The sequence below is a fragment of the Vespa mandarinia genome, chromosome 11, assembly GCF_050613455.1.
Source record: "Vespa mandarinia isolate Hongniang chromosome 11, ASM5061345v1, whole genome shotgun sequence".
Classification (NCBI taxonomy): Eukaryota; Metazoa; Arthropoda; class Insecta; order Hymenoptera; family Vespidae; genus Vespa; species Vespa mandarinia.
In genome coordinates, this window is record NC_140820.1 from 395351 (window position 1) to 416745 (window position 21395).

Genomic DNA, 21395 nt, shown 5'->3' on the forward strand with positions numbered 1-21395 from the left:
AGCAAAATCCGAAACGATTCTCGGTGAATACCAATGAAAATCATCAAATAGGAATTACATCTTTCAAAGATAAATCTTCACGATAAAAAGAAGGGAATTTTACAAATTTTCTAACACCTAAAAAAAACTTTACTAAGTAGGAAATTTATATAAGACATGAGAAGCGTTGGTCAAATCAATTAACGAGATCACGATTAACGAACCCCAATCGAATGAAATGATTATAGTCTATTGTCTAATAGAAGAGAGAGAGAGAGAGAGAGAGAGAGAGAGAGAGAGAGAGAAAAGAAAACTGATTAGGTCCTCGTCGCGAAGAATTTCATGTTGCCAGCGTTGGTCTGTGTCTCCGGTGGTTATGTGGTAAGTCGCAAAGTTGTGGATCGGCATACCGAACAGGTGGAGGGGTGTATAACGTGCGAAGAAACGTAGGGGTGGAGCGCTCGAGGACGGGACAAACTGTCCAACGTACATCGCTGTAGCTCGGGTTGTCCTCGCGCAGGCGCCGCTCGATAAAGAACTATCCACCCCCACTACCCTCCTTGTCCTCTATACTACCCCCGACCCTGCCCCACAAACCGTAAATCTGGTCTACTAGGGCCAGTCAACGAATACAGCTAACTGGGCTACGTTCGCAGAGTAATGGAATGCTGATAGAAAATGGGACGGCCGCTATACTCTCGCAACCTCTGAATGAACGCTCGCTATATCCTGCTCTCTTTTTCTCTCTTTTTCTCTTACACTAATATCTCTTTTTTCTTTTCTTTACAATCAATACGCGATCAGTTGTTCTTTTTCTCTTTCCATCATATATTTGCTACTTGCTAACGTAACGACGGCTCTTGGTTCTCTTCTAGATATATCTCCGTCTTTGTAAATTTTCACATGAATTCTTATCGATGAAAAGCCTTTAGGAGAGCATACATTTCTCCTTTTGTTCTAAAACCACGCATCGATTCGATATCCGTTTAATCTCTTGACGGATTCTTAGTCGTAGATGAATACCTAACGAACAAAAAGATTGTTTGATTCAAAGCGGCATAAATATTTCTCTTTTACTTCTGTACGGTGAAAGCGATCCAATACGTATATGAAATTCGTAAGAGGTAGAGAATACTCATAAGAGAGAATTTCTTTTCTTCTCTCTTTTTCTTTTTTATTTTTGTTTTTTCTTTTTTTTCTTTTTTCCTGTCATCCTCCTCCTCTTTCTCTTCTTCCACTATTTCTATCCGGTAGCACTAGAAGCACGGAGACCCACTTTACTGTGCTAAAACAAGCGCCTCTCCATATACTTCTAGACTCATTCTCTCTTTCTTTAACTCTTTCTCGCTCCGTCACTCCTTTACTCACTCCTCATGCTTCTTTCTGCGCATTTCATCGACGAAAAGACCGCGTATTCTATTAGATTTTAAGAGAATTACGTGACCGTATCCGTACGTAACGAAAACCTTCGTTTATTAATATTACCTTATTATCCGTATTAATGTTACCTTATTAATCGTATGCGAAATAACATATTTTACGTGACGGATAGGTAAGCAAAAATGATCATTCTCATATATACGAGCGCTGTCATTTATTTAAAAAAAGACCGGTCGCTGATAATTTTTTAAAGAAAAGCATCGAGTCATTATAATCAATGATATAGTTCAATATAGTTCCAATTTGGAACTTAACGCTAAAGTTACAGAATAAGAATTACGAAGGAGAGATTAACGTGGAGAGGTTTCTGTCTGGCCTTTCGAGTGCGTCTCAATAAACAAGTTTCGAGGCGTGACAGCGTTTGTAAAAATATCTACGAATGCAGCTACTATCACCAACCGGCATTCTTATGCAAATAAAGTTAGCGAGAAGGTAGGATAATAATGATTGGCATGGTCGGGCTCTTTATCGGTTAAAAAGACGAAGCGTAAATACGCTAAAGTTTCGATCACTTTCCTTCCCTCCATCTTTTATCTTCGTTCTCTCGTAATGCCTCTCGTTATTGCCTCTTGGCACGTGAGACAAAATCATCGTGGATGGACGGATGCGCCGTTGATAGGCGAACAGTCCCTTGTGCATTTGTGCATGAATGCGTAACGAGTTACGCAAATCCTACGACGATGGCGTTTTGCCGCAAGGGAATTCACGATCCCTTTCTCTCTCTCTCTCTCTCTCTCTCTCTCTCTCTCTCTCTCTCTCTCTCTCTCTCTCTCTCTCTCTCTCTCTCTCTCTCTCTCTCTCTCTCTCTCTCTCTCTCTCTATCGTATAGGGCAGACGTGTTCACGAGCAACCCAGGCGCGATAATTATGTGAATTAAAAGTGAAAGAATATGGGTTCTCCTATTGTACCCTCGATAAAATTATCTTTTATATTATCTCTGTATAACTTGATACAATTTACATTATTAAATCAAACAGAACACCCTTGCTCATACGTTTGCTCATCTATAATTAAGTAAAGAATAAAAAAAGACGTTAAACGTGAAACGACTTTGGTTTACCTGAGTAACGATCTGAGTCACTCGTTCCTCTTACAAAGTCGACTGCAAAAATGCTTTCTGTAAATTATTGCTGTTTGAGCTTCCGCTGCTGGCTCGTAGAGTCTTCTTTGTTTGGTGTATAACAGATGAGAATCAAGCCGAGGATTACCAAGGATGCACCACACCACCAAGTTAAGGAGGTCGACTCGCCGAATATTACAAAACCGAGGAACGCCTTGAAATTAGAAGAAAAGTATTTAACGAATTAAAATTATCTATAACTGGGAAACATAAGGATAATGATAGCAAAATATGATATCCAAAAGGAATACCCTAAAAATTAATCAACGTGAGTTTAATCTTTTATTTATCTTTATTTTTATCTCTATATTATACTTGACAATTATTGAAAGTAGAAAAAATCAATTATCGAATATCGTCGGGTATGCAGTGTATCCATGACGTGTAGATCTGTAATCGCGTAACGCATATTCCGCATGCCGTTATTATGCAACAGGCAACTTGTCGACGCTCTTCACGTGAGCATCGTTTTTAAAGAGAGTACGAGTTATGTCCGACATGTCTCTCGATCGCGAATTACGAGGTGTACGAGTACTCACGTAGGAGTATCGTTGTATTATCAGATCTACGGTAATTGCCACGATCGCATTATACCGGCTCTCTCGTAGATCTCGGTGATACGTCTAGCTTGCGGAACACCTTTCACTCTTGCCAAGCTACTTCTGGGAAAACGTATCGGCACAACGCTAATGTAAGCCCGACGAATTTATTCGAACTAACTAATACATGGAACAGTGATGGTGTTTAAGAGAAGCGTGAAGAGTGGATACAGTGATTACTCTTTTATACTTTTACATCGATTTTATATAACGGTGAAGAAAAATTTCGTCCAGTTCAAAAGATTGAAGAAAATAAGGAACTACGAAGAAAGATATAACATATATATATATATATATATATATATATATATATATATATATATATAGGAACAATTAGAAGACAAATATCGTATCGACGATAATTATAACTTTCCATGCGATAGTTCCTTTCCCAACGCACACTCTTATAATGAAAAATAATTTTGTTCGAATACGCGAAGAAAAAATATACAGATATCGCAGACGATTTCTAAACGAGCTTTTTAAATTGTGAACCATTGGGAAAACTAACTTTTGGATAAAAGTAAAATTTGTGATTCAGTGTGACGAGGATAGGAAAGTGAGGCTTTTATATTCGAAGAGTACCCATCAATCGTTAACGTACGAATCGAAAGCACTAGTCGAGGGTAGAGCGTGAAAAAAATCAAAGGCCTTTAAGAGACTCGTGAGCTTACTCGATGTGGAGATAAGTGCGCGATGGTATTGATAGTACGTTTATCGTTATCGACAGAAATGAGAAAACTAGAGATGGAAACTATGCCATTGTAAACAAATTAGTGCATTGATACTTTTCAAATTTACTTTGGTCTTACCACTTAGAATACTTTCGCGAAGAAAAGGCGCGATTAACACGTCGTCTGATAATATTCGTGCTAACAGTTCTCGACCGTGAACGACAAATACATCGATTACTCACCGAACAAACATAATTCATCGCTGTACTGGCAACCGTAGCAGGTAAAGAAGATTCACTTCCGTTCAGAGCTTTTACGAAGAATGTGCAGCCTATTGTGTTAGTCACGACCATGAGCACGAGGAGACTTACTTTTAGCACCATCGGTATCTTTTATCAGAAATTTTTCATTCATTTAATTTATTACTTTCATCGATCGAAAATTTAATAAAGAGAAAATATTAGCCTACAAGGTATGTAGAAAATTATATAAAAGGTAGCTTTAATATATTCAAATGTCGCGCCACTCACCAAGAAGACGAACTCAGCGCCACCGGCTAGCTTACCAAACAAGCTACCGCAGGTAGCGAGAATGCCGCTGCACACAGCCAGGTGAATCTTTGTTTCTCCTTGCTCCATGAATTTCGTCGATAGTTTAGCGTCTTTTTCTTTCACGAAATCCATCGGGCTGGGGACAATGAACAATATTTTTAAATTAATAGAAATGTAGCATAAAGTATGACCACTTGGTGGATGATGTGGCTTTATCGATCGAATAAACTTCTGTTTGTTGCATAATAATGAAAAAAAAATAGTGGGAGAAATAAAAAGAAAGTAGATATATAATGTATATAAATGATGGGAAGGAAGAAACAGTATTCAAAGTAGTAGCTTCAGAGTAAGAAAATATGTATGTATGGTATATATATGAATGGAATTAAATTGTTGGACGAATTATACATTATGAAAAAAAGCATAACAGGGGAGAATGAATAAGTGGTTAAATGTACAGTAGAGAATATGAAAGAATATAAAAGCAAAATACTTTTCTATCGAGTCTTTTCTAATCGTACAATAATGTGGAACATAAATGGCGTATACATGTTAACCCTTTCACTTGTGAAATAATGTGCTCGCTGTAGACGTTGAAAATTTTCGATGCCGACATACGGACCGCTAACGATGTACGATACGCAGTTTGTATTTGATCGTCAGTTTATCAATGGCGTATATATATGCCTTCTTATTTAAGCGTTCACTCTTAAAAAGGCATATGTACGCCATTCGGAGCGAAAGGATTAATTGTACATGTTTAACTCATTAGTATTATTAATTTTTTTCTATTAATCCCTCTAAACGAGAGTCTTATAGTAGGAAACCTCCAAAATTCTATTTCGAAGTAATATTTTACCTTGAACATGAGAGAATTCACAACGAAGTACCACTTTGATGATTTATCCTATCTTTCATGAATATTTTTATCTATACTTTACTATAAAAATAAATAGTCGAAATATTCTGCGTAAGAATGTATATAAGTCACATAGAAAGTAACGAACATCTTTCTCACCTTCCCCTCCAACGGTTGATACGTTTTGCACATAGAATTTTTTTCATTCGTCGATGCTTCGCAATTACGTTTGATTGCGCGGCAAATTCAAAATAAAGAAACAAATCGCGGGTGAAGGATGGCGCGCGAACGCGAAATGTCTACAGGTAGTTTAAAAATGGCGACAGACAGGTAAAAGTTATTGGAGGGAGCACGCGCTGCCACGAACGATACTAATAATAAGGAAAGGGCAAGTCGTTGTTAGGACGAGAGAATTGTCCCTTATAGAAAACGCGTTCCACGAATAAATTTTATCTCTTCTTTTCCATTGTTCTTCTGTTTTCCTATATCTTATATATATCTATTCTCTCTTACTTTGCCAGCGTGGATGAAAATCTCTTCCTCCGTTCTCTCTCTCGTTTTCTCTCTCTCTCTCTCTCTCTCTCTCTCTCTCTCTATCTATCTATCTATCTATCTATCTATCTCTATCTTGCTAGAAAAGAAGGAAGAGGAAAGTGTTGAACAAGATAAAAAAAATGCTGTCTTTTCGCCGGTCGAAAAGCCGCCGCGCTTTTCTCGTCGCGTGATATCGAACGTCGTAACTTCGAAGCCGCACGAGAGAGTAACAAAAAGGGAACGAGGAGGTGGCAGTGGAGGCGGAGGAGAAGGTAGAAGAGGTGGCGGAGGAGGAGGAGGAGGAGGAGGAGAGTCCCCTTTGAGTCGCCGTGTGCATGCAGGTGCGTAAGGTAAACCGGCCCGTCGTTGTCGTTGGGTACGTCGAGCCAATGTCTTTTCCTTATCGTGCTCTACGTTCATTTCTTTATCGTACCGAGAACGGAAAGTCGAACCGTCTCAACGTCGACCGACACTCCGATTTTTCATCATTGGAAAATTCAACGACGACAGCGACGATGTCATTTTCGGTGCCGACTGACCTACCACAATTTTTCTTTCGTTCAAACATCTTTTAAATACGGGACACCAAGTGCCTTCTCTGCAATGAAACGAGCGTTCTAATTTTTGTTCTACCTATTCTGTTATGTGAGATTAGGTCTTTATCGTTCACACACGATCTCGAGTTTTCCTTTTCTTACAGATAAGAACCCTAATTCAACTCTTTGTAATTTCACTTGAGATTCGATTTGGTAAATTAATTTCTTTTCTCTTTTCTCTCTTTTTTTTTCTATATTTTATATCAGTGTATATGTCAATTTTACTTTAGCTTTTATATAAATTATTATTTCTTCAAAGGAAACCTAAATGAAATAAATTATTCAAAATGCTGTTCTCTCTTATATTCAATGTCAATTTAAATGTATTTCACAAGAGACAAAATATATTACACAGACTTCTGTTTTATTTGCTATACTTCAAACCATATTAAAAATATATTAACAACTTGGAATTATACCTAATTATTATATGATATCTTCTTTGATCTGATCTTAAGACTTTAATCTTCACACTTGAGCCAATATACCTTTATCATTATAACAGAGCTATCAAATAGAATGTATGTATTGGCATGTTATTTTTCAAGAATAATTTACATATATTATGATTATTTTTTTCCGTATGTAGCATTACTTTCTTATATATAATATTTTCTAATAATATAATAAATACACGTTTCGACTCGTTAGAAGAATATTTCTATCCATGCATTTTTCTAAACTGTTCCAGCGAGAATAATATTGACATATAATCTAACTGACATTATTCTTTAGAAAAATATCTTATTTATAATTTCTAAGAAAGCTAAACAGATATAAAATTATCATCACTTGTCCAAAGAAATATTTTCGTATGTGCTGAAACATTTGTGCAAATATACGTTTATCTACCTGAGTAATTAATAAGTTTATTTTGGCACCAGGCTAAAATATACTATAAATTCTCTAGCAGTCAACCAAAAATATATTGCTCAAGTTATATATACATTATTGAAACAACTAAATCTCTGTATTATTTTAAGATGATGATGAGTATTTATCAACAAATTTTCAAGTATTTAAAAATGAAATCATGGTGGTATAAACATAGTGGTAAATTTATCTTGTTTTGTAATCCGAGTATATTTTCTTCTTATTCGTATAATAACCATAAACAAAATGTACTTACGATATATTCCTAATAGTTATTATACGAGCTGCAGAATTGAGGCAAAATATAAAATTACAATAATTGAATTTAAAATATTAAATTGTTGTATATAATTCTATGAACAATTAAATATTTTTTCTTTTAACAGGAAAATACAGCTGTAAGAACTATAAGCACATAACAATGGAACACGCGGATTTAGTAGCAGATATGGTCCGTGTAGAAAGGCTCACCACGCAAGAACGACTACATCTTGCACGACATCGTAGACTTCAGCAGTTAAAAGTGTGGCGTCAGCGTGAGAAAGAATGGCTACGAAATCAAACCAGACATACAAGCAACAAGCGTCATATATACTTCAATGATAGTGTCATGTTATTAGAAGCTGCTGCAAGAAATGATATAGATGAAGGTAACGATAACAGTGTGTATAACGGAATAAAGTTCCACTATAAAAAAAGTAAAATACTTTCTATTACCTTCAAATTTTATTAATGTATGATAAATGCATTTTTAGTTAGGAGACTGTTGAAAAAAGGAGTAAATCCCGATTCAACAAATGAAGATGGATTAACTGCATTGCATCAATGCTGTATAGATGACAATGAAGAGATGATGAAGTTACTTGTTGAATTTGGTGCTAATGTGAATGCTGAAGATAGTGAAAAATGGACTCCGTTACATGCTGCTGCTACCTGCGGTCACTTACATCTTGTAAGATATCTGATAGCTAGAGGTGCAAACTTATTGGCTGTTAACGCTGATGGAAATATGCCTTATGACATTTGTGAGGATGAAAAGACATTAGATTGTATCGAAGGTTGATGTCTTATTTATATAATTAATATAAATGATATATATTTTAAGTCAATCTCTCGAAAATCTATATTATTTTCATTCTAGGGGAAATGGCAAGACGAGGCGTTACACAGGAATTAATAGATGAAACTAGAGCGTCAACTGAAGTTCAAATGTTGAGAGATTTGCAAAAAATTGTTACCATGGGTGGAGATCTCGAGTATAAGGATCATCAAGGTGCTACACCTGTATGTTCAAATTCGTCTATTTTATTCTGAAATATAACTTTATTTATTAAATTTATTAAATAGTATATTATATATCTTTTGCAATATAATTCTTATAGCTTCACATAGCATCGGCAAATGGTTATTTAAGGGTAGTCGAATATCTTCTCGATCAACACATTTCTACAGATATAGAAGATAATGATAAATGGCAACCTGTCCATGCAGCAGCATGTTGGGGTCATGTAAGTGAATTATTAACTATTCAATATTTGAACCTTAAAAAATCAATTTTAAAACATTTCAGTTAGAAGTTCTAGAACTATTGGTACAAAATGGGGCTGATTTAAATGCAAGAAATAAGCATGATGAAACTCCTGCTGGTAAAGATTCATTTAAATATAAGTAGAAGAAATTTTATTTTTATCTTTTTGAATAACTAAGATATACAAATTTTTTATGATAACATATATATAACAATGAACTATAGATATTTGTGAAGATCCTGAAATTAGAGAACGTATAGTTGAACTTAAAACGGAACAAGAGAGTAAACGATTGCGAGAAGCACAAGGCCGGCGTGTACGAAGATCGCAAAGTATAAATACCCGTACTCAAAGCGTACGACGGACATCGATCAGAGACAAAGTTCTCACAACAAAGAAAGATGCTCAAGAGGAAGCAAGACTGAGGTTACAAGCACAACAGGTGAAATAATCTAATTAAACAATCAATATATATTATAATACAACATTTTTAATTGTAAATAAAGTACAAATTGTGCTTATTTCTACTAGCTCATCAAAATTACATTAGAATATTTGATTTATTTTAGACATATGTTAGTATTCCAACTCCTAATCTTCCACAAACAGAGAACAGCACTAATACGCAAGATGTGGTAAATAATGAAACTGAATCAAGTACGTTGACTCCTGCTGTACGCAAAGGGCCAGAAGGAAAGGATAATGATTCTTTTATGCATGAAGATGTTGATAAAGATTCAGGTACATTCCAATTCTTTTTATGCTTGTATTGGTTGTGGTTTAGTAGAACATTGTGGTAAATGGTAGCTTTTTCCCAAGAATCATTAAAAATGAACATTTTTTTTTTCTTTTTTTTTTTTTATTTTTTCTTTTTTCTTTTTTTTTTCCATGATCTTCTTAATATTCACACATAACTATATTTTATTATCTTTTATAATGTACAAAGTAAGATTATGTTATGTATGTATATTAAGGTATATTGCATCTTTCTCTGATTTTTTTCAGTCAATAATTTCTTAAATTTAAGTTGTGTTATGACTCAATGATTATCTCATTGGATGTAATTTGGATATATAAATGACAATAATAATATGCTGTGATACAATAATGTATCTTTAAGTATCTTTAAAAGTTTTAAAGTCTCTGAAAATGAAATTATTTCAAAATATCTATGTTAGTCAGCATAGGTTAACATTTATAAATATATATGAATGATAGGAAGACTCTGCGTATAGTTTATGAACTCTGCGTGTAATCCAAATACGTGGTCCAAATATGTTAGTTACCTATCATTTACCTGCTTTTCTCTTTTTCATTACTGCGTGCTCCTGACTAATTCTGAGGTTAGTTTTTTATGTCACTTTCCTATTTCTTTAATCACATTTTTGAGCAAATTGTATTGATTGATTTTTTCAAATCTTGTAATTACATTGCAATCATGCATATATAATTTATATTTGTACAACATATATAGTACATTTATCTACCAATATGCTCTTTTGTTTTGTAGAAGTTCTATACTTATACTAAATCATTTCACTGGGATAATACCTTTGCTTGGTTTAACAAAATTTAAAAAATGATAAATATCAATTTAAAATGATCTAGTAATTAAATAATTATAATTTTTTGTAAAATATGAAGTACTTCCCATGTGTTTGGACATACTTTGAAACTCGGGAATAATAGAAATTTTTTAAGGAAATTTTATAATAATGATTAAAAGTGCAATGAGAAAAGATAATTTATTACTTAGCAGAAATCTATATAAAATATACTCGCTACGAATTCATAGGTCTAGTGTACATTTAGAAAATTATTATTGTTTGATACATTAATAATTTTATTAAAAATACCAAATATTTAATGGCCTATAGTGTAGTACAGCATGATTATATTACAATTTTGTGAGCTTTCATATAATTTATATTTATCACGAAGTTTCTATATATTTTATGTATATAATTGGTACATAATAAGTACCAATCTTATCATCTTCTAAGGTCATTAAGGTGAATAGACGAATAGTATTGAATAAAAACATATTAGTCAATTTAATAAACATATCAGTTGTAGTTTGGAGATATAAAAAAATATTTGCAACAAACTTGCTACAAACTGATATATAAGATTTTGTTATACATGAATAAAATAGCCTTATAAAAGATTATTATTCTGATCATTATTTTATCTCAATACTACTCAGTCTACCATGAGCAAGCATAGCTAAACTGTTCAATTATGATAGCTTGTTAAAATGCAGTACAGTTGCTTTAGTAATATTGAACTTTTATAATAATGACATCGTGTTAAAAAAGTATGTTATTATTGTAATTGCATCATTATTATATGTAGAAGCATAGAACTGGAACAAAGAATACCAAAATCTAGTTCCTTTTTTGAATCTAATATATAATTATATTCTATATACTCATATACACATTGACTTAAAAAGACTTTGATCTGCAATATGCTATATACTGTATATGCACACTGGTGACATGGTACTTCTTTATGCAGTGTTTAACGCTTATGCTCAAGCATGTCATGCTTAGTGCATGAGTCTAGTTGAAACATCATTTCCAACCATAATCAGTGCATAGCATATAAGGGGTTAGGTGAAGGGATCGCAAAATGGATTTACAACGAAAAGAAGTTGAGCTTGAAGGAAAATAGCACTGGATTTACCTATTTGCCTCAGCAGTGACAGAACCTGATGTACCAGTTGGCAGCCAGCAACCTATTTACTCGACAGATGATACCAATGGAAAGATCAACATACATGTGTCTGTAGTTTTTGTCAAATCTCTATCAGATTTGAAAAAGAAGAGGGCACAAAATCGACATATATCAAGTGGTTCCGTGGATACTAATGGAAATGGTTTTCCAGTTGTACCAGTTTCATCTATATCCAACTCTGATTTGGGCACAAGTGACTTTCAACGATTTACTGGAAACACAAGTGAAATTATTGGTGATAACCACTCAGAAAAGAGTTGTTGTACTGTCATGTAAAATGTACATATACGAAGATAAAGTTACACGTCGCTAAACTAAATGTTCCTTGAACATAACATGGTAAATATATTTATTCAATTTTTAGATAAAATTTAATTGCATTGATCATTGTACTTAATTCTTCTTAGACTTTTCATAGATCAAAATTCATATGATATTAGAAATATACTTTTATATATACTTAATTATCCTTATTGGGATTCCTGAATAAGCATTACATTCTCTGTAATGTATGTTATTAATAATAATATTTTAAAATGTTATAGAATCAATTTTAGAAATGTTATCCTATTTTGGAATGATTAAATATGTACTTAACAGTTATAGTAACAATGTATTATAGTTAAATTTTTGACATATATTATTCTGTAATTTGTACATAAACTATCATTTGTATTTACACCGTTAATTAGTTAATAATATTAGATATCTTTAACTATTTAGTTAATAATTAGCTATCATTATAAAATTTTAATAATTAATTTATAAGCACGATGGTCTTGTACAAAACTGATTGCGAGATATTTCTTTTTGCTTCTATTATTATATCTCTTATGTATGTGATAGTATCGCACTTATCTTTCGAAATATATATTCATGCAAATTAGAAATAAATTTATAAGCAAACCTCTTTTTGATTTAAATGTTTCATAGTGCTTTAGAATTTCTCTATTATATCAGTTTTTCACATGACCTTTGTTGTATAGAATTTTATTTATTTAAAGAAAGTATTCTAAATAGAGAGTAAACTTATATACATATATATATACATATATATACATATATATACATATATATACATATATATACATATATATATATATATATATATTCTATAAAAAATTATCTTCTCATAAGCAACAGCCAAACATAAGACTACACTCAATATCTTCCAGTCTTTTTTATGAATATAAAATATAATAACTATATAAGTGCTAATTTTATATTAATTTAAGCAGCCAAATTTTTATATCTACTTCTGCTTATATAAAATATAATATATATCTATATTAGCATGTTAAGTATTTAAAACGATGTCTTCAATTATAAGGGAAAAAAAAGGTAGAAAAGAAACACCACTGTAATTTAAATATTTCACATTGTCATTCAAAAATGTATTAAAAAAATAATTAGATTTTCCAAATTACATGTTACAGTGGATATAACGTATATGTTAAATGTCTATCTATGAACTAAAGACATCTATTTTTTTAAAAATATGTGTTATGATATAATCATCAGATAATTATATTATATCTAAATTAACAATATATAAGAATGTGATTAATAAAACGAAGAAGAAATTTTCTATGACATTTAAATAGAAGAATATATTGGTATTCTTTAAAAATGAAAGATATCTGCTATAAAAAATATATATGTATACAAAATATAATAATTTTTATTTTATCATATTATAAGAGCACAATTGGTACTTTTTCTTTGAGTTGTTAGTTCAAATCTCATATGCTAAATACAATTGATGAGAAAAGAAAGCCTATTATACTACAAATAATAAATTATATCTTCCTATATAATCAGTATCAATGTGTTCAGAAAGAATAATATTTCTAAATATTCTTGCAATAACAATAATTTTCTTAGACTTTTATGTGTAATATTAAATTTGTGATGTCATAATGACAACTCTCATGTATATTTTAACTGCCCTAACCAATTATCTTAATTAAAATTCAATATAGATATTATTTAGAATTATAAAACCTATTAATATTCATATTCATTGAAACAAATTTAGTGCAACAATTTTCACAAACAACAATGTTCTTTAAATAATCACTTTTATAAACAAATGCAGATATCTTCCTAGCTTTTATGAATAATTTCAATTAAACTAATAAAATATATACTATCTTTAGGCAAGCATTCAAATGTAAGACCATTATTATGTTTTACATAACATAACTTGTCTATATATCACGACAATATATATCAAAAATTATTAAGTAGAAAGAAAAAATTAATACTGAACAATATATGTAAATGTATCACTATATGCACTTTTTCGATATTAAACAATTAGATGATATAAAATGTGTTCTTTTATCATATATTAATGCAATGCATAATGCTCGGAAAACATTTTATTTATTTATTAGGATTTTCTTCATTAAGATTATGGGAGGAAATAAGATAATTATTAAACATTTTCGTATAATTAAATAACATTGTCTTAACAGAAAACAGTTACGCTTTTTTTGTCTGTAAAAAGCACAGTATAATGTAAAATATGTAATGTAAAATATATAAGATTATATTGTAATGTAAGTTATTATGAAATATTTACTAAACATTCTGAAATGGTGCTCATCATATAAAATAAAAGGATTGTATACAATAATTATTAGATATTAAAATTGTATATAAATATAACGATCAGTTAGTTAAGTAAAATTGAAAGATATTTTTCTTTTTTATAATAATATTCATCTCATATTATTTCACTTTTTATATATACATATATTTTTTTATTATTACGCTATTTCATTCAAAAATAATGTGATTTAGGGGTTTTATCATTATACTCAAATATTAGAAACAATATAATATAGATTTAATTTGATTATCATTACAACTTAGATTTTTATATGATAAAAATTCTATGAAATATAAATGTTCACAATATAATAAACACTTTAAAATATAATTTCATCTTCTCTGTAAAGATACTTTTACAAATGTACTACCTATACTCTATTGTACAGCTACTTTTTTCAATTGGTTTAATTGCTATTATATTTGTATTAAAATATATTCGTGATATTTAAAAATTGCTTCTGTGTAAGTAATATCTTTTTAAACTATAGCATACAAGTACACTATTATATAGCACTGTACACTTAATGATGGTTAAAAAAAATTCAATGAGAACACGTATGTTTCTTTTTATGTTAACACGTCATATATATATAATATCCATGATGGTACTCTCTTTTATTCTTATACTCTCAATAGAAGTATGGATAATACTGTGGATGTAAAATAACTAAAAATATGAAATATCATCATACATGAAAAGAAGGTGTTTGTAGTATGCATAAAACTATTGCGTGTAACTTTAACTATCTATATCTTACAACATGATATAAAAAGAGAAAAAAATATGATTTGCTATAATACTATTATTTAGATTTTATAATAAATACTTCATATTTAATTTGAGCAGAAGTAACATTTTGTATCTATGAATCAATTTATAACAAAGTTTTATAAATTAAACTAAATTAAACAACAGACTTCCTTGCAGTAAGGAACTAATTTCGTCAGTCTACATTTTTCCAGTAGAATTAATTTCATTTATTTAATAAACTAACAATATAGACCAGTTCCTTGATTTTTAATAAGATATTTTTTTATATACTGTGCAGCTTTGTCACTAAGACCAAAATTTGGTAAATCTTTTTCAAGTTGCTCTAATGATCCAACTCCTGCTATATACCCATTCAATTTAGCTGCTAAAGGTGAAGTACGTAATATCTCACCTGTTGTAAGACCGGTAGTTTCGATTAACCATGGATGATTTTGAAGACGATATTTTTGATGATAACTAAAATTCAAAACAAATTGTAATTCAATTAATTACATCTATCACTAAAAGCATCTATTACTAAAATAAAATTACTACGAATGACTTTTATTATCAAGTTCACATGTAACTTACTCTTCTGCTGGATAAAATTTTTCAAATGGTTTAATCTCGGTGACAAATGTCTCTCCACGTTCACGTTGTTCATGATCTTTTGATTTTTCAGCTATCATCTTTTGTTCCTCATCGTGATATAAAATTAATGACATGTACTGCAAATTTCAAGATATTAAAAAAAAGGAAAAAGAAAAGAAAAAGAAAAAAATTTAATATGAAATAAAAATTTAATCAGGGAAAGCCTATTACCTGTCGTTTAATTTTTGTAATTAAACTATATTCATGGTTATTCCAAAACATACTAAGTAATTGCGCGTATGATACAACATCTGGGTCAAATTCAATATCAATAACTTCTGTATGGTCACCTCTGTAATAGAAACGAAAACAGTATTGATAATCATATAAGCGATCAATTATAAAAATTGAATGAAATTATAAAAAAAAAGCATATTACATGTTTTTATATGTTGGCGTCTCCTTAGTACCACCGGAATAACCTACACAAGTTCTTATAACACCGGGTAATGCTCCAAAGAGGGAATCACCAGCCCAGAAGCATCCCATACCAAAAGTGGCATGCTTTCCTTCAACTTCCTCCAGCTGACCAGGCATTTTCTTTGGCAGACAAAAGTTACATTCGTACACATCGCTACTGCACATATAGTAGGATATAGAACAGTTACCCAAATAAGAGATCACCGTTCGTGGTAAAGAAAATATGAGTAACATCGTCAATGTTACGTCAATAACATTTAATTTATTCATTTCGTTAAATTTTTTTCTTTATTATATACACTTTAAAAACTAAAAAGGAAAGAATATTCGTAAGGATAATTCAAGTTCAAGGAACGCGATACACGTGCGAACAAACGCGTCCACGTATCAAAATAAGTACTTTAACTACTGGCACCCAAAAAATGCGCGTGATCTAGTCAAGGCTAATCAGTGATATCTATCGTAAGAAAGTATTTCATTTATTACGGATTTTCAAAAGTCTACTTAAAGATTCGTCATTAAAAAAAAAAATTTCATTAACAAATGAAAAAAGATCTCGTCTCATTAATATACATCTAATAATCTTTAGCGAATAATTTATATCGTTCCAATATGTCTTTGATCGAATCGTGTGGAAGCACCTTAACGTTTCAAATCACAGACCATCAAAATAGAATTTGAGAACCATCGAATTTCAATTTGCTTGATCATCTTAATATCGTTCGTCCATTTATAATTTTTTACAACATGTTTCACATTGAACCATCTAATTTAATAAGCCTGAAAAAGAGTCGACATGGTTTACAATAACATTCGGTATTAAATTTTATTTTATTTAGTGTGAAATAAATTGATAGTACTATCACTATATATACTTATATTAATAAGTAAAAAATATCTTAGAGAAAGAACTTGTCAATGTTAAAAAATATACCAATGAAGATTATACCTATGTTACGTAAAATTGTATGTGAGATCGAATATTGTAAATTTACCTTTGTTGTTTATGGAACAAATTAGATCCGCACAATCTAAAAGAAGAGCGTTCGTCCGGGAGTCAAAAGACGAATTCTCGATAAAGCGAAGGCACAAGAATTACTACCAAACGATTTATCGAGCTACACTTTTTATCTGTGCTTAAGCCTTTAGTATCCCCACCACAAAGTTCGTCTTCCCCCATTCTTCGCAGGTCGTCTTTCAATAACTGTTCCTCACGTGCACGCATTGTTTTTTCGCAAGATGCTTTTCTTTTGTGAACATATTTTTTCTCATATTAAAATATATAATCACAGATTTTACAACAACTGATAAAAATTCAAATTTCGTAGCAAACTTCACAGAGGATCGCTCGTTTTCGTACATCTTTATGCATATATAATTAAACCGATAATTTTTGCTATAATTATAGAGAATATAATATAACAACTATAGAAAATATAATATTAAGTTTAAAAACTGTGCATATAATTTAGTTAATTTTTAAAAGGTAAAGTTTTCTTTGTACACTTTTTAATATTTTTTTTTTTTTTTTTTTGTTTTTTTTTAGCCACAATACATTGTTCTCAAATGTGCAACAGCCAATTAGATGGGCTAAATATAAATCGATCGTAGCAATTGATATTTATTCAGATCAAATCGAACAATCGAATTTATAGCAGAATAAAGAAAAACGAGGGATAAGTGCAGCTTACCTTAACATTTACGTTGAAAAAGCGAATTTGCGAAGGACCACCACCAATTTTCGTTGTCTTTTTACAAGTCTTTAAAATAACCCGTGACGCCATTGTCGAATAGATTTAATTTTTATAAATAATTACGTTTCGTAAAAAAAAAGGTTAAGGTGTTAAGCTGTTACCTTTTTATGATCGTTTTCTTGAAAAATTTCTTATTTCTATATAAGTCACGTAATCTTTCTTTATATAATTAAAAAATATTGTACATAATAATTTATAGTTAAAAATCTTTTACAGATGACCGTAAAAATGTTGAGAGGTTACGCGTAATATGATCAACCCTAAAAGCTTTCACTGTTTCACACTACTCAAGGTAAGAACTATCGGCGCATGTACCGAAAATATAAACTCACATGCGTAAAAAGCATCGAGTGTGGTTAAGTATATCACCCTTCGATACGTGTGTATACTCTTTCCAAATTAGCATGCGGATTGCAATACATTTGTATATTATATTGTAAACTCTGCCATATCATTTTATTCTTAAAAATTAATCATATTGCCAATCTCTGAATAGAGTAAGATAAACGGATTAATTAATTGGATATTAAAATTTTTAAGATAATTTGTTAACAACGTCACAGACGAATTGTATAAGGTTGCATTAAAAGTAAAAATACGCGGGAATTTATACGAATTTAAAATCTAATTTTATCGAAACATGTTCAAAATCGAATTTTCGATATTTTCGATTGTAAATAAAAAACGATAATGGACGTTTACATTTTATTGTTTTAAACTATTTTAAATAGCGAAGATTTTAAAGGTAAATACTCAAATTCAATTCACGTGGAGATCTTTTGATTGATAGATAGATCGATAGATAATTGATTGTCATCTTACGGTCACTTCGTATTTCTTTCAATAACGCAGTAACAACAATTGACGATTTATGAAGTTTAATAATCTATGATTACTCATGAGTTGCATCAGAAAAAGCAAGTGGTAAGTTTGATTTAAATAAAATTGCGGAACACTGACTGATGTAATCTTCCTTCTGATAGTACCAAGCTTCTGCTTACACAGCATCCTATTACACATTTAAAGCAATTCTATCATTGATACTGTTATCACTCATTTCCCCGCAGTACCTCATTCATTTTCCGTTTACTTGAAATGCTGAGTAATCAAAACTTTTTTCGCATCTTTATCAAATCATTAAGATATCAAAATGTTCATATATATATATATATATTTTTTTTTTTAATGTTATTTTGTCATATCATTTAACATATAAGTTAAAATCTTATCATTGTCTTACAACAATATTTTGTATATATTACGTATACATAAAATTGTTGCATCAGATCTATTTCTTTGTCAGAATTCTTCGATCCAGTTTTATTATAAGCAACTCATTGTCTTTCTTACTTTTTCAATAAGTTTCTTAAAAAATCTATTAATATTTACAAGATTTTTTTCTTTTTAAATAATACTTTTAAGCTAAACTTATACAATACTTGTCTTCGCCATGTACTTCCTGTCATGCTTTTGAGGTTAGAAATATTAGGGATACTTGTGTTTGTGTGACTAATGCACGTGCACGATCTGTATTAGTACGTATTATAATATTTTATTCAATATTTCTTTAATGATGGTACAATATAAATGTTTCTTTTTTGTTTTTTTTTTATAGACTATAATACAAAACAGTTTTACATAAAAGTACAAGAATAAGATATCATTGGAAGTGATAGAAATATTTATTGTGAAGCTCTATTTTTATATAAATAATTTTTGTATAATCTATTATAATATGGTAACCTTAATGGATTCTATATGCAATACTATTGGTATCGATAGAGTGGATATGCATGGAAGAATGGTTTTAATCGAAGAGCAACATGGCTCTGATGCAAATTTTTTAGTGAATGCACTTATTTCAAATGCATTGAAAAAGGACTATGGAATTTGTTTTGTACTTTTTCATAATACATTTAGTCATTATCATAATGTAAGTATGAGAAGTGGTCATAACCTAATGACATTAAAAGAAAAGGGTAAAGTAACACTTGTGGAGCCCATGAAAGAATTAATGAATAATATAAATGGAATATACATGGATACCGATACTATGGACATTAGTAACAGAATTTTCTTTGATTTAAATGTGAAAGTGTCGGATAATAGCAAAGATAATAGATTAAATGGTATGACTGTGGTTGATAACATGTTTAAACTTTTAAGAGATAGCTATAATGAAGTGGCAAATCAAAACAAAACAGTTTTAATAATTATAGAGGATATTTCTCATCTGTCCGATTTAGGATTAACTCTTAAAGATTCTATGTACTATATAAGATATATAAGATCGCTTATGGAATCTTATCCTATGACACAGTTGTGTGTTACAGTGCATACATACCAAAACGATGTACAAAGTTGTACTCCTAATTTTATTTGTAATAATCTTAAATATATGGCAGATCTTGTTCTTATAGCAGAACCATTAATGACTGGTCATTCTAATGATGCTTCTGGAAAAATAACAGTCTGCTGGAATGTAGATTCTGTAAGAAGTGAATATCATTGGACAGAAAAAATGACATATTTATATAAATTGCTAGGTTGGCATGTAAAAATATTTGCACTTGGTGCAACAACGTTTGTGACATAAAAGACTTGCTTATGAAAACATCGATGTATTATATTATTTGTATTATTCTTGAATTAATCCTTTTATTGTCTTCGAGTTTGGAGACTCATGACAGATAATTTGCATACTTCACTTAGCGATATTCAATTTTAATTAATGACATTTATTCAATATAAAATTTGTCTATTGGTCTCTGAAAGTGTTGAAATAATTAGAATAAGATGGGTATAAAGCAGAGCAGATATGAAAGTAGTTCTATTCAAAATTATTATAAATTATCATCCGAGGAATATTGGTTAATTAAACAATTATGGAAAGATATTGAAAATAAGCCTCAATATTATGGAAATTTATTTTTTACAAGGTTTGTCTAATAACTAATATCTCCAAAACTATTACCAATTGAAATGATATATCTTTAAAAATAAAAAAGATCTTTAGTTTTCTTAGAACCCATCCACAGTATATAAAGTATTATACCTTGAATCCACATGTTCCTCTTGGCGTGGACATTCGGCTTTGCGCGAAATTCACATTGATTATGGAGGCTATAGGATACCTTATATTAGATGTTTACAAAAACCGAAAGCGATTGGATCGTTTGGTTGGTTATGTCGCTATGATTCACAAAGATATGCGCTTAAATAAAGAAGATATGAGAGTATGTCATTATGGTGACTAATAATAATTATTGCTACATAGGAATGCAATTCAATAGTTTATTACTATATAAATATATAATACGACTCACGAAGACATTTTTACAAAATTATTGAGCGCGTTATTAATTTTGTTAATGAATATTCGACTATTATCTAAATAACCATTAGTTGTCTAATAGTATCATCAGTAAATGCGTATACTCTGTTCGTAAAATTATAAATAGTTATTTTATCTTTAGAATTTCGAGACAAGTTTTTTGCAATACTTGGAACAAACATTTCCAATGTATATGACTGGAAAATGTCAAAAAGCAATGAAAATGTATTTCAATAGTATTGTAAATGGAATTGTAAATAAGATGGAGAAGTTTCGTTATTATGATATGGCCGACGCGGAAATAAGGCCGAAATCGGTAAGATCTGCAAATATTTCTTGGAAATAAGCTTTTGGCTTAACATCTCTATATGCA

The 21395-nt window shown here is 30.5% G+C and overlaps 5 protein-coding genes across 20 annotated transcripts; 3 read left to right on the plus strand and 2 right to left on the minus strand.

Annotated features, from left to right (window-relative positions):
• Nucleotides 1-2237: 2237 nt before the first annotated feature.
• Nucleotides 2238-7727, minus strand: LOC118441381 (transmembrane protein 42). Of its 6 annotated transcripts, XM_035865691.2 has the most exons (5): nt 5382-5415; nt 5223-5303; nt 4343-4499; nt 4055-4201; nt 2269-2693 (listed from the first exon to the last, which is right to left on the minus strand). In XM_035865691.2, the coding sequence occupies exons 3-5, from the start codon at nt 4493-4495 to the stop codon at nt 2544-2546; spliced, it is 450 nt and encodes a 149-aa protein (XP_035721584.1). In that variant the 5' UTR covers nt 4496-4499; nt 5223-5303; nt 5382-5415; the 3' UTR covers nt 2269-2543. The 6 variants fall into 6 exon arrangements, with proteins under 6 accessions (XP_085516394.1, XP_035721580.1, XP_085516393.1 ...); XM_035865687.2 differs by lacking the exon at nt 5223-5303 and having other exon boundaries at nt 2267-2693; nt 5382-5947; XM_085660267.1 differs by lacking the exons at nt 5223-5303; nt 5382-5415 and adding an exon at nt 4913-4970 and having other exon boundaries at nt 2267-2693.
• MYPT-75D (Myosin phosphatase targeting subunit 75D) lies at nt 2601-12438 on the plus strand. 9 transcript variants are annotated; one of them, XM_035865652.2, is made up of 9 exons: nt 2601-2807; nt 7612-7875; nt 7981-8283; nt 8367-8509; nt 8608-8733; nt 8796-8871; nt 8979-9196; nt 9324-9495; nt 11456-12436. In XM_035865652.2, the coding sequence occupies exons 1-9, from the start codon at nt 2771-2773 to the stop codon at nt 11767-11769; spliced, it is 1653 nt and encodes a 550-aa protein (XP_035721545.1). In that variant the 5' UTR covers nt 2601-2770; the 3' UTR covers nt 11770-12436. The 9 variants fall into 9 exon arrangements, with proteins under 9 accessions (XP_035721545.1, XP_085516383.1, XP_085516382.1 ...); XM_085660257.1 differs by lacking the exon at nt 2601-2807 and adding an exon at nt 3007-3230; XM_085660256.1 differs by lacking the exon at nt 2601-2807 and adding an exon at nt 3491-4095.
• A 1540-nt stretch (nt 12439-13978) lies between these two features.
• On the minus strand, nt 13979-18005 carry MsrA (methionine sulfoxide reductase A). Of its 3 annotated transcripts, XM_085660261.1 has the most exons (7): nt 17790-18005; nt 17626-17694; nt 16930-17181; nt 15894-16054; nt 15686-15806; nt 15455-15591; nt 13990-15340 (listed from the first exon to the last, which is right to left on the minus strand). In XM_085660261.1, exons 4-7 carry the CDS (start codon nt 16049-16051, stop codon nt 15103-15105), a joined length of 654 nt encoding a protein of 217 aa, XP_085516387.1. In that variant the 5' UTR covers nt 16052-16054; nt 16930-17181; nt 17626-17694; nt 17790-18005; the 3' UTR covers nt 13990-15102. The 3 variants fall into 3 exon arrangements, with proteins under 3 accessions (XP_035721564.1, XP_085516388.1, XP_085516387.1); XM_085660262.1 differs by lacking the exon at nt 16930-17181 and having other exon boundaries at nt 13982-15340; XM_035865671.2 differs by lacking the exon at nt 16930-17181 and having other exon boundaries at nt 13979-15340; nt 17626-18005.
• Nucleotides 18006-19423: 1418 nt separating this feature from the next.
• Nucleotides 19424-20286, plus strand: Elp6 (Elongator complex protein 6). The gene has a single exon (XM_035865670.2). It carries the CDS (start codon nt 19424-19426, stop codon nt 20282-20284), a length of 861 nt encoding a protein of 286 aa, XP_035721563.1. The 3' UTR covers nt 20285-20286.
• A 197-nt stretch (nt 20287-20483) lies between these two features.
• Nucleotides 20484-21372, plus strand: LOC118441379 (uncharacterized). Its single transcript, XM_035865680.2, has 3 exons — nt 20484-20627; nt 20705-20924; nt 21165-21372. The coding sequence occupies exons 1-3, from the start codon at nt 20485-20487 to the stop codon at nt 21366-21368; spliced, it is 567 nt and encodes a 188-aa protein (XP_035721573.2). The 5' UTR covers nt 20484; the 3' UTR covers nt 21369-21372.
• The last annotated feature ends 23 nt before the right edge of the window (nt 21373-21395 follow it).

What these genes read in the sequence shown, in the direction of transcription:
- LOC118441381 (XM_035865687.2), bottom strand. Translation starts at nt 5,428, where the DNA reads ATGAAAAAAATTCTATGTGCAAAACGTATCAACCGTTGGAGGGGAAG. An exon ending in ATCAACCGTTGGAGGGGAAG is followed by an intron (nt 4,500 to 5,381) that starts GTGAGAAAGATG and finishes CATTGTCCCCAG; the next exon opens with CCCGATGGATTTCGTGAAAG. An exon ending in CGATGAATTATGTTTGTTCG is followed by an intron (nt 2,694 to 4,054) that starts GTGAGTAATCGA and finishes TCTAATTTCAAG; the next exon opens with GCGTTCCTCGGTTTTGTAAT.
- MYPT-75D (XM_035865650.2), top strand. Translation starts at nt 7,336, where the DNA reads ATGATGATGAGTATTTATCAACAAATTTTCAAGTATTTAAAAATGAAA. An exon ending in ATGGTGGTATAAACATAGTG is followed by an intron (nt 7,406 to 7,611) that starts GTAAATTTATCT and finishes TTCTTTTAACAG; the next exon opens with GAAAATACAGCTGTAAGAAC. An exon ending in GCATGATGAAACTCCTGCTG is followed by an intron (nt 8,872 to 8,978) that starts GTAAAGATTCAT and finishes AATGAACTATAG; the next exon opens with ATATTTGTGAAGATCCTGAA.
- MsrA (XM_035865671.2), bottom strand. Translation starts at nt 17,718, where the DNA reads ATGGCGTCACGGGTTATTTTAAAGACTTGTAAAAAGACAACGAAAATT. An exon ending in TTTTCAACGTAAATGTTAAG is followed by an intron (nt 16,055 to 17,625) that starts GTAAGCTGCACT and finishes TGTCTGCCAAAG; the next exon opens with AAAATGCCTGGTCAGCTGGA. An exon ending in ACGCCAACATATAAAAACAT is followed by an intron (nt 15,807 to 15,893) that starts GTAATATGCTTT and finishes TTTCTATTACAG; the next exon opens with AGGTGACCATACAGAAGTTA.
- Elp6 (XM_035865670.2), top strand. Translation starts at nt 19,424, where the DNA reads ATGGTAACCTTAATGGATTCTATATGCAATACTATTGGTATCGATAGA.
- LOC118441379 (XM_035865680.2), top strand. Translation starts at nt 20,485, where the DNA reads ATGGGTATAAAGCAGAGCAGATATGAAAGTAGTTCTATTCAAAATTAT. An exon ending in GGAAATTTATTTTTTACAAG is followed by an intron (nt 20,628 to 20,704) that starts GTTTGTCTAATA and finishes AAAGATCTTTAG; the next exon opens with TTTTCTTAGAACCCATCCAC. An exon ending in TAAATAAAGAAGATATGAGA is followed by an intron (nt 20,925 to 21,164) that starts GTATGTCATTAT and finishes TTTTATCTTTAG; the next exon opens with AATTTCGAGACAAGTTTTTT.